The sequence below is a fragment of the Arachis duranensis genome, chromosome 9 (assembly GCF_000817695.3).
Source record: "Arachis duranensis cultivar V14167 chromosome 9, aradu.V14167.gnm2.J7QH, whole genome shotgun sequence".
Lineage (NCBI taxonomy): Eukaryota > Viridiplantae > Streptophyta > Magnoliopsida > Fabales > Fabaceae > Arachis > Arachis duranensis.
In genome coordinates this window covers 109,320,982-109,331,377 of record NC_029780.3, presented here as the reverse complement: position 1 = coordinate 109,331,377, position 10,396 = coordinate 109,320,982, and the positions used below count along the sequence as shown (strand labels likewise).

Sequence of the window (10,396 nt, the reverse complement as noted above, 5' to 3'; positions counted from 1 at the left end):
ACGAAGGTGTTAGGGGGTTTGATTGGGTACCCCATCAGCATATGCTAATGCTTATTATGTCTTATTCTTATTGCTTAAATTTAAACACTGCTTCTTTAGTTATATAATAGTAACAATTATCATGAATCTTTCTACTTCAATCTTTTTATTGTTTTTATGAGAAAGTACAGGAAAACAACGCTTTTTCTGAACACCGTAAATAATAGATTAAGAAAGAAGTATACATTCTTCTAAAAATATTTATTATCTGAAATCTCAGTAAGTAATAATATTTTGGAAAAATGAATTGTCATACACGACAATAAACTATGGATCTAAAAAATTTTGCACCCAGTGAATTATCCCTTCACTTCTTTCCAGGGAAGTATCTTTTCCTTAAAATCTTCTCTCCCATGTATCTGTACAAATGTATATATACTGATTGTTAATATATAATAATGAAGCACAATGGTTAATTAATAATTAATTAATAAGCATGTACCTTCCAAGCATCATAACAGTAGCTTGAGGATTAGTCCCTGGAGAGCGATAAAAGGTGGATCCATCAATAACTCTCAAAGCATCAACACCAAGAACCCTGTAATTAAGATCAACAACTTTTCCAACTTGGCATCCTCCATGGTAATGCCAGATAGTTAAGACAGTGTCTATGCAATACTGTTCCAAAGAAAGGGTAGGAGAGGCATGCTTTGGTCTCAAGTTCATTGGTATGTGATACATCAAGTCAATGAGAGCTTCCACAGGCATGTTCTTGAACCTGAACTTTGAGAATGATTTGGAGTTGATGACATCTATGATTGTTTTCATGCCAAGAACACACTTCTTTAGGTCTTCTGGATCCTTGAAATAGTTGAAGGTAACTGAAGGATTGTCATTGGGATTTGTGGTAACCAGTTCTAGATGCCCTGTTGATCTTGGTCCTATGATCTTTTCAAGGATGACTCCTCCTTTCAGAATTGGATTGGATAGTGATCTTATGGTGTCTCCAACACTCTCCTCCTTTGTTTCTGGTGGATACATCACTGATGATGGTTTCCCACTCTGAAAAGTTCAAACCAAAAATAATTTCATGCTTAATTAGTATTAACTAATTGAATAATGTGATGAATATACAGCATTAGCAGTTTAGCACCAATACCAACCTGGTTGGACACAAATTCAAAGATCCCTTGAAGCCTTTCAGCCCAAGAATGACCTATGCTCAATCCACTGGCTGTTTCAATGAAGCTACCGAACTTGGTGACTCCAACTGTTTGGATCAGAGACACTTCAACAGGTAAAGGAGAAGGAACCACCAACACATTCATTGGATTATCTGCCATACCTTTGCCCACCAGAGGCTGGTCCAAAACCACCTTGATTCCATGGGCCTTCAGATGGCTTGCAGGCCCAATTCCACTTAGCATCAGTATCTGTGGGCTTCCAAGGGCCCCAGCTGATACAATTATCTCATTTTTTGGTCTCTTTCCTAAGTATGCTTTGTGCATTTTTCCTAATGCATCTTTGAAAATCACTCCATAAGCTTGAGGCCTCCTTCTTTCTGCACATTATAATTCAAGTCAGTGTGTCTATAATTCACATCATATTTGTGGAGTATCATGTCAATATGATTTTATCTACTGTTAAATAAGATCTAAAATTTAAATCAGAAAGAACTTATAAATCATTCAGTCATTAACAGAAGTATTTGTATTTATTCTTATAAAGGCTAATCGAATTTTAGTAAGAAAAGTAAAAGAATATCCAATATTACCTATATTGTATCTAAAAAGTATCTTGTGGACTGTGGCATGGACATAAACAGAAATCCTCCTTGGATCAGCATACTCTAACAAGTCAGCAGCAGTGTGCCTATTACCATCCTTGTCAAAGATGGTGGCTCCAATCTTAGTCCCATAAAGGTGATCAAGAGTGAAGCCATTGTAAGGTAGCACCCCAACTTCAAGTAATGCATCCTTCACTGCTGCTTGCCACTGCAGCAGTGTAGGCTTAAAAGCCACCTTCTTCTCAACCCATTTGTATGCAATCTTTGCCAGAGTTTCATTCCACCCGGATTCCATTATGTACCTTAAACTAGCTCTTGAGTAGAATCCTGCATTTAGGACAGAACCACCACCAAGGACACGTGCCCTTGCATTTAGGACACCATCCCTTGATATGAATTGCTGTGCAAATGCTGAAGGGCTTATGTCAGACAGTGCACTGACAAAGTTGTATATGTTGATCTTCTCTGGGTTTGTGTATGGTGAACCACCCCTTTCAAGGACTAAGACTCTTGCACCTTGTGAAAGTGTTGCTGCTAGTGGACAACCACATGTTCCTCCACCAATTATTATATAATCATAATATAAGATTGGTGGTGCCAAAGTTGCTTCTTTCACAAACTTGAACTTTGGAGCTGCATAAATGGAACAGATCAAAGAAAATTAAGTGACTTACATATGATTAGATCTAATAATAATGATAAAAAAAAGTAATGTTTACCTTTTTCAAAATCAAAATTTTCAGAATAAGATAAACCAATAAAGAAAAGGCTCCAAATAAGAAATGAGCATTTAAATGTCTTCAAACCCCAACCCATATTGATGGACAACTTCACTTGATAGATGGTAGAATAATTGTGCAGGGTTAAAGAATTGAACTCTCCTTTTATATATGATATAATGTAATATTATCATAACCAGAACATTATTAAAGTGAACGCTTCATGAACCACCACCCTTTATTTGCTCTTGCAATTATAATTTGTTTGGTCAACAACATCTATTTGCAACGCCAACTCCATACAAAGACTCAGTGTTCTTGGAACTTGTTGAAAATGCTTCCCTTGCCTATCATTATAAACAAAATTCCACGAACTTCTTCATTGATTTGTCACATGCATGACTTAAAAGTTAAAATAGCATGGCTTAATATATCTCCATGCTATATATTATATACTATATATAAGGAATTGGAATGACATATTAACATACTAACAAACAAGTTTCCATCAAAGGGAAAAAGAAAAAAAAGAACCTTATTAATTAAGTTAACTTGATTACACCATATCACATAAAATTCGAGTAAAAATCAGGTTTATATTTGTCTATCTCCAGCTAAAAAATCAACACAGTACTTAGTGGGAAAAATTTTGGTGTCTGACACAGAAATGTGGACACGTGCTAAGTTCAAGTAATAATGACTTAAGATTTAAGGAACAAACTGGAATTGAAGGTATAAACACAGTACTTCCTTACCAAAAAGGACATGAGACACTTACGAATACAGTTTGTAGGTTTTTTTCTTATAAGTATTTCTATACGTCATTTGTTATGATGGACAATGTATTTTTCCTTCATAATTCAGTCAGTGTACAAAACGTTGTATAAGAGAGGAACCGATACATAGACGTGGACTACTATTTCTTAAACACTAGCTTGTATCTTTTGTGGAAATTTAACCTCGTATACCAAGACTACGTTCTATTTCTTTTATTTAGTTTGAAAAGTCATGGGAAAGACGTGTCCATCAATTCAAAGCTAGAAGGCTTCAATCACTTACCTTCGTATTTTTCTTTGTTTCGTACATTCCCAAATTCAAAAGAAAGACAAAAGTATTATGATACTTCCAAATTATATTGCGTATATGATGATTACTTAGCTTCAAACTCAAGTCTCTTTCCTTGGTATGCTTCGTTTCTTTCCATTGTTGGAGATGAAATTAGACAACCACCACTTCCAAATCGTTATTAGAGGCATTACATATCTTGGGACAAATAAACATATCATGGCTATTCAACTGTTGATTTCCAAAGAATAATAATTAGATAACATAAAACTAGAAGGGATATGAAAATACATCTAATTAATCAGAATATTTGTGCTTTTGGAACTCTTGTAAGTTCAACTGTAGTCCTCTCTCTTCTCTCATCAGAGCAGAACAAAATAAAGTCAGAACAATATTATACATGCCTGAATTTACATAAAAATGGGAAGCTCATATTTCTCTGGGAAATATTCATGTGGCACAAACTAGTCCACACTGTATATTTTCATTATGATTCTTCAAAGTGATTAAATAAAAGAAGAAGAATAAGAAGAAACCTAGCTAATGTATGTAAATATATAACTATAGATAACTACAAGATGTGTTGTTGAACTTCTCCCTTTATATATGTGATCTTCCTGTTATAGAATGACAAAGACAGAGAAAATTAAACTAAAAACTATGTAGTATATGATGTGTATGTTGTGGTTGGTAGGTAGCTAGTGGTGGTGGTGTTGGATGATTTTGATAACAAGGCCAGGGAAAACATCATCAGGATCATGGATATGTGGATTCCTCTCAACAATGAAGGGATCACCGCACTTTTCACTGATTGTGTGAAGTGTCTCCCCTTCTCCCACAACATATATCTCATCACACACCCTTCTCTCTCCCAGCTTCTCCCCTTTTACAACACCACCACCATCATCATCAACCCTTATGGACCCCAACATTATCATACCCACCAACACCACCACACAGAACCATGTTGCTGATTCCACTACAGGCGAGGATGATGAACCACCCATCTTCATCTTCTCTATATCTCTTAATAATGAGTGGAATGTCTGTTTGTGTGTGTATACTAATAGATAAGAGAAAGAAACCACCCCAAACTATATATATAGCAATAGCAATAGTGAGTGTATATCTATATATGACGTGTAGAATTAGTTTACTTCATTAGTTGAGGAGTCTTGGGGTGTTATTGTGGTGAGTGGAAAGTGTCTTTGCCGTTCAAGTTGGGTTTTCAATCAAAGACATAATTAAGTTTGTGGCGTTTGTTTTCATTCTATAGCGATTGCTTTCATTCTATCTCTTAAGTCTTAACTATATATATGTGGTTTTATGACAATAGCAGTACTAGAACTTTGATTCTTAAATAGGGGTTAATTTATTAGTTGAAGTGGGAAAGTATATATAGTAATTAGTAATTATTAATTAGTAATTCAAGGCTTGTTGAGTTTTTCTGGGTCTAGTTTGTTAAATTTTGACATGTGAAATCATAGATTATGCTACCATTTAATAATGCTACAGCCACTTTTAGTCAATAAACCTTTTAATACCATCATTGATTGAGTCCTAATCAAGAAAAATAAAAAGTACCTTAGCTTTGAATTGGTCACAGGAGAGAGAATATGCATGTATGAAATGTAATTGACCATTTCAAAGTGAATTACACTATAAATCAAAGTATATTCTCACTATAAATCAAAGTGAATTACACTATAAATCAAAGGGAATTGCATGAGTACAAAAATCCTCGATTCAAACAAAGGGATATTCCCAAGAATACCATCAGCTCAGCATGAAGTGGGAGTTATCTATGTATGTATGTGATGCCGCCATACTTCTATTGTTTGCAGTGATTGCGATAATTTTCAGGGCCATACATACTATATAACATACAATCCTCGCCTAATTTTTTTCTTTAACATTATAATTTTTAATATGTTTTAAAATTATAAGAAGTATTAAAATTAGAGAATTCGAAATGCGTTCCTCAAATTTTTCTAATTTTTTTAAACAGTTGAAGAAAGGTTCAATTTTTATACCAAAAAATCAGATGATTTAATTTTTGTATCTCTAAAAATTAAAAATTCGACTTAAAATCTAACTTTTACATCCCAAATTAAATCATTTTATATTTGAAATTAACATATCAATCGTCTATAATTTAAAAGAATATTATTATTAATCCAATATAAAAATAAAAAATGACAATCTCTTATTAAGAGTAACAAAACTGTTTAAAAAAATATATAGAATAAAATTTAATTAATAATATATGTTGTTTAATTGGAACACATATTCAGATAACAAAAAACCATTATGTTGCTCTCCTTATTTATTTACTGCCAAAAAGAATTGTTGCTTACTCGGTCACTTAATAAAGGGATAGAGTCTATTTGAAAAGGGCTTTGGAATTGCGAGTGTAAAGAGATTATATGTGAAACTGATAATCCTGATGCGTTTTTTTTTTTGTTTTACGAGACACAACTAGCGTGATTACGAATGATTTTGATCTACTTAACAAAATCAAAGAGATGCTCCAACGCAATTGGACAACTATTTTAGTGCTTATTCAGCGCATAACAAACAAAGCAGCTTATTATTTAGACATTATTACTAAATAAGAGTATTACTCTTTTTTTTAAATCTTTTTTTGTGTTATGTTCAATCACAAAAAAAGGATAGAATTTTATACACAGTCCTTAAAAAGGTGGGGACTGGGGACTTGGGGAGCCGACATCAATCTGCCTGATTCTTATATTTCTTTCTCACAATTATTAACCCCTCAAGGCCTCAACCCTCTCTTCAATATTTTTGGGGGTTCAAAATTTCTTTATATATTTAATAGTTGACTTTTTTTTAACAATAAATGCATGGTTGTGGCTAAAAGGTTTTCCAAAAGGCATGAACCAAATCCAATCCAACTGATCAACTAACTAGTTTCAACAAATGGGTGTAAAGTAATTAGAAATTTGATTGGAGTTGACTTCGAATAATTTAAGTGTGTTAGCGTGCAGAGACTCAATTAGAACAAATCTTCTTTATGTCAACAAGTTAATGAATTATAGGCAATAGCTGCGGTTTGGCACCGAATTATAGTTGCAAAAAAATAAAATAAAAAAAAAAAGAAAAGAAAGATCGAGTAGCAATGCATTGCATTTTCTGAGATTTGTTGGCATTTTTTGTGTTTGAAATTTCAGCATCATATTGTTGATTCATTGGATCAATCAAAATATCGCAGAAAGTTAGTAAAAAGGTAGATTGCACGTCACACATGTTCATGGATCATAGCCATCAATACTTAAAAGATAAAGTTAGGTAATGGGTGCTAGTTATATGTGAATTTTTATGTTTGTTTATGATGGTTCATATGAACTTGAGAAGGGGGTTGAATCAAGTTAGCTTAAAACTTAGAATTTCAAACTCTGTTGTAGTGGAAGCTTAAATTGCAGGAGATTATTTGAAATTGTCTCATACGCAGAACGTTAAAAGAGTAGAGAAGAGAGAAAGAAGGCCAGCATGTATCCTGGTTCGGATTCTCAGTGCCATGAATCCTACATCCAGTCTCCACCACAAACCATGGTGAAATTTTCACTATAATTCTCAGGTTACATACACCAATACTATTGAATTAATTCCTAATTCAACTAGTATCTACCCCTAAGCTTTCTTCCCAAAGCTTAGCATCCCAAAGTGCTGTCCCAACTTGGAAGGGGAATCAAACAGATTCAGACTTCACCCAGTGCTATCCCAACTAGGCAAGGGGAACTAATCCTAGTTCATATACCCAAATTACATCAGAAGAAAAAGTGGCTATTTTGCATCACTCTTACCTTTTCTCTCTTGGCTTTTGAACCTCACATATTTGCCTTTTCTCAAAACAGAAAATAACGCAAGACAGCCATAACACAAAAATCATAATTAAGCTTGAGTAGAAGAAAAAGATTCCAGCTCAATGTATGAGATGGTGCTCTGTATGTGTGTTCTCTTTTTCTTGCCTCCAAATTATAAAGAGAGGCTTCTTATATATCTTCAACTTGACTTCATTGTTGCCTCTTTCATTTCCTCTTTCATTTCCTTGTACCAACTGCATGTTGGAGCTGTCTCAGCTGGCATGTAGTCCTTGCTCCATTCTGCTCCACCGCCTCTGCTGTCCGAGGAGCTCGTCCACCATCTCTGTGGTCCTTTCTTTGCTTTCTTCCTTGGCATGCTTCTCCTTTTGTATTCTGCTCCATTTTCTTGCTGCTACTACTCTTTGCAAGCTTGTGTTTTGCACAACCACGATCCACAGCAGAGCTTTTGCTTATGTCCTTGGGTTAGTGGGGGTCCTTGTGTCTTGTTGCTTTACTAGAGCCCCAGCTGTCCTTGATGTTGACAGATGTCCTTGTCTTTCTTTTCTTTTTGCCAAATGTATACCCTTTTATTCTTGCTGAACGGTGCAACAAGAATGAGCTTTGGCTCTTTTATATTGCTGAAGCACTTGTTGGACTTGGACATATGGGCCTGCATCACTGAACACTCACATTAAAGTATATTGGGCTTTCCACCCAAAACAATGTTTGTCATCATAACTTAACCCAAAATCAAACTAGGCTCGACAATCTCCCCCTTGATGACAAACATGATAAAATAGGGAAATTAAAGACTAATTTGAAAGAGTAAAGAACACTTCCCTTTGATGACTTTTGATTTGTGAGTAGCTCCCCCTCAATGCTAGTATTACTCCCCCTCGATCATGGCTTACATCTTAACCTGGAAAGGAACTTAAAAACAGCCAAGACCAATATTTCCAAGCAGTATATCACAGTAATGAAAGCACAGAACAATTTACATTAAGCACATCACAGGGCAAAATATAGCACCACAGAACATTGTTCTTAATTATTACTATTAATCTCTAAGCCAAAGCTAGTATTCCTTTTCTTTACTCCCCTTTTTGTCATCAAGGGAAGAAAGGAAAAACTTGCACAAAATTTGTTAGTGGCCAGCGCATATAGTTTAAGTAGCAGAGTAGTTAAGGTCTTTACAGTCATCCAAAATAAACTAAACAAGTCCAAAATGAAAACAAGTCATAGTCGCAGATGAGATAACAAGAAGCTAGGCATCGGAGTTGGATTCATCAGAGGTTCCATCGTCCTCCCCCTCATTGTCAGAAGTTGTGAGGCCAACTTTGATATCTTCCACAAAGTCTCTTAGAATCCGAATTCTCCCCTTGGTTTTCTTGAGAGCATTTTCCTCCATAACTTGGTTCCTCTTGTGCTCAGCCCCATGAGTGAAAAGAAGGTCTGCCAGATTGATGAACTCTTCAAGCACATTTTTCATAATGCGAGTCATGACCTTGATTGTAGTGGAGGTGGAAGGGGGAATCAGAGGATCCTCATCAACAGAGGGAACATCAGTGCTGTCATCAGTTTGGCGATGCTTGTGACCTGTTTTTTTTACTGCACCACCCCCTTTGATATATGAGTTACACTCTTCAGATTTTTCGGCCCCAAAATTAACATTATAATATTGACAAATTTTTGTAAAAAGCATGGCATATGGTAAAACATTTTTGGTACTGACACAAGCATACATATGTCTTACAAGTAAGTAAGCAAAAGAAATGGAAATTCTAGAAAGAAGAGCAAACAGAACCAGTGTGTCACAGAAGGATACACGTTGAAGAGAGCCTCGCTGAGGCAAAATGATTTGGTTAACAATCCTGTGCAGCTGGGCACGGATATGGCCAAGAGACTTGTGAGTAGGAGTGGTACCTTCTAAGAGAGGGATATTGACGCACACGACACTCAGAGCTTCAAAGTAAGACACATTCATGGTATCGTCCCACTTACCCGATGTATACACATCAACCCCCCTGTCCTAATAATCTAGGACTTTTCCTAGGTGGTATTTGTCGATGATGATCACCTTACCTTTGACAAAGGACGTGATTCTCCCTTCTTTGTAGGTGAGGTTACTATAGAATTGCCGAACCAGGTCAGGATAAACTTTCTCCTTGATGGACAGAATGGGGATCCATCCTTGATATGCAAACAGAGGTGTAAAGTTCAGACCTTTTCTACGGAGTTTGTCAAGATTGACAAGCTTAGGAGGGCAGATAGTTCGACGAAGGATGTCTTTACAGAAGAACAGATAGTTCATGAGAGATTGATAACGACGATGATCAAAAGACTCATGGGGAAAATCAGCATAGAAAGACTTGTAAGTAATGGGGTTTGACAGCCTAGGTTCAGACACAGAACGAAGAGGAAAGTCAATGACTGTACCGCGAGTATGGCGACTCTGAGTGGGGGGTATCTCTTTATCTTCGTGAAGAGGCATCTTTCCTCTGGAAGAGCTGGGTTTGGATGAACTTGGTTGAGAGGTGGTTGGAGGAGGAGGAGGTGTAGGACGAGGAGCAACGCCAGGGTGGCGAGCGGTGGTCTTAGTGCGGGCCATGTCAGGTGAAGGGTTTTGTGGTGATGGAGGTGAGGAATGAGTAGGTGATAGTGAAGGAGAAGAGTGTGTGTGATTAGAACGGTGGGTACCACTGTGGGAGCCTCTGCGAGCAGCTCTCTTCTTTCGAGCCATATTTATAGAACACTGGTTTGGAGAAGATGAAAGAGTGGAAGGACTAGTGTGAGAGGATGCATGTAATGGGGAGTTAATATAGGTGTAGAAGAGTGCAAAGGTTGCATCTTGAAAACAGATAAAAATGAAAACTTTAAAGTGGTTTTGGAAAACATTGAAAGTTACAGCTGTAACCTTCGTACGTTTCAGATAAAAACAAAGAATGGATTTGAAAACAAATATGAGTGAAAAGCAAACATGAGATGGACAACAAATTCAACTGAAACTAAGCCCAAAAATTGAA

General features: G+C 36.1%; 2 protein-coding genes across 2 annotated transcripts; both read right to left on the bottom strand.

Moving 5' to 3' along the window:
- Nucleotides 1–246: 246 nt before the first annotated feature.
- On the bottom strand, nt 247–2,873 carry LOC107466877 (protein HOTHEAD). Its single transcript, XM_016085887.3, has 5 exons — nt 2,485–2,873; nt 1,754–2,398; nt 1,143–1,540; nt 482–1,041; nt 247–398 (listed from the first exon to the last, which is right to left on the bottom strand). The coding sequence occupies exons 1-5, from the start codon at nt 2,579–2,581 to the stop codon at nt 347–349; spliced, it is 1,752 nt and encodes a 583-aa protein (XP_015941373.1). The 5' UTR covers nt 2,582–2,873; the 3' UTR covers nt 247–346.
- A 914-nt stretch (nt 2,874–3,787) lies between these two features.
- On the bottom strand, nt 3,788–4,812 carry LOC110275344 (uncharacterized). The gene has a single exon (XM_021131183.2). The coding sequence runs from the start codon at nt 4,560–4,562 to the stop codon at nt 4,248–4,250; it is 315 nt and encodes a 104-aa protein (XP_020986842.1). The 5' UTR covers nt 4,563–4,812; the 3' UTR covers nt 3,788–4,247.
- Between the last annotated feature and the right edge of the window lie 5,584 nt (nt 4,813–10,396).

Excerpts from the sequence above, each read along its gene's own strand:
- LOC107466877 (XM_016085887.3), bottom strand. The coding sequence starts at position 2,581 with ATGGGTTGGGGTTTGAAGACATTTAAATGCTCATTTCTTATTTGGAGC. Across the intron at positions 2,399-2,484 it reads AAATTTTGATTTTGAAAAAG|CTCCAAAGTTCAAGTTTGTG; the intron begins GTAAACATTACT and ends CCATTTATGCAG. Across the intron at positions 399-481 it reads ACTGTTATGATGCTTGGAAG|ATACATGGGAGAGAAGATTT; the intron begins GTACATGCTTAT and ends ACATTTGTACAG.
- LOC110275344 (XM_021131183.2), bottom strand. The coding sequence starts at position 4,562 with ATGAAGATGGGTGGTTCATCATCCTCGCCTGTAGTGGAATCAGCAACA.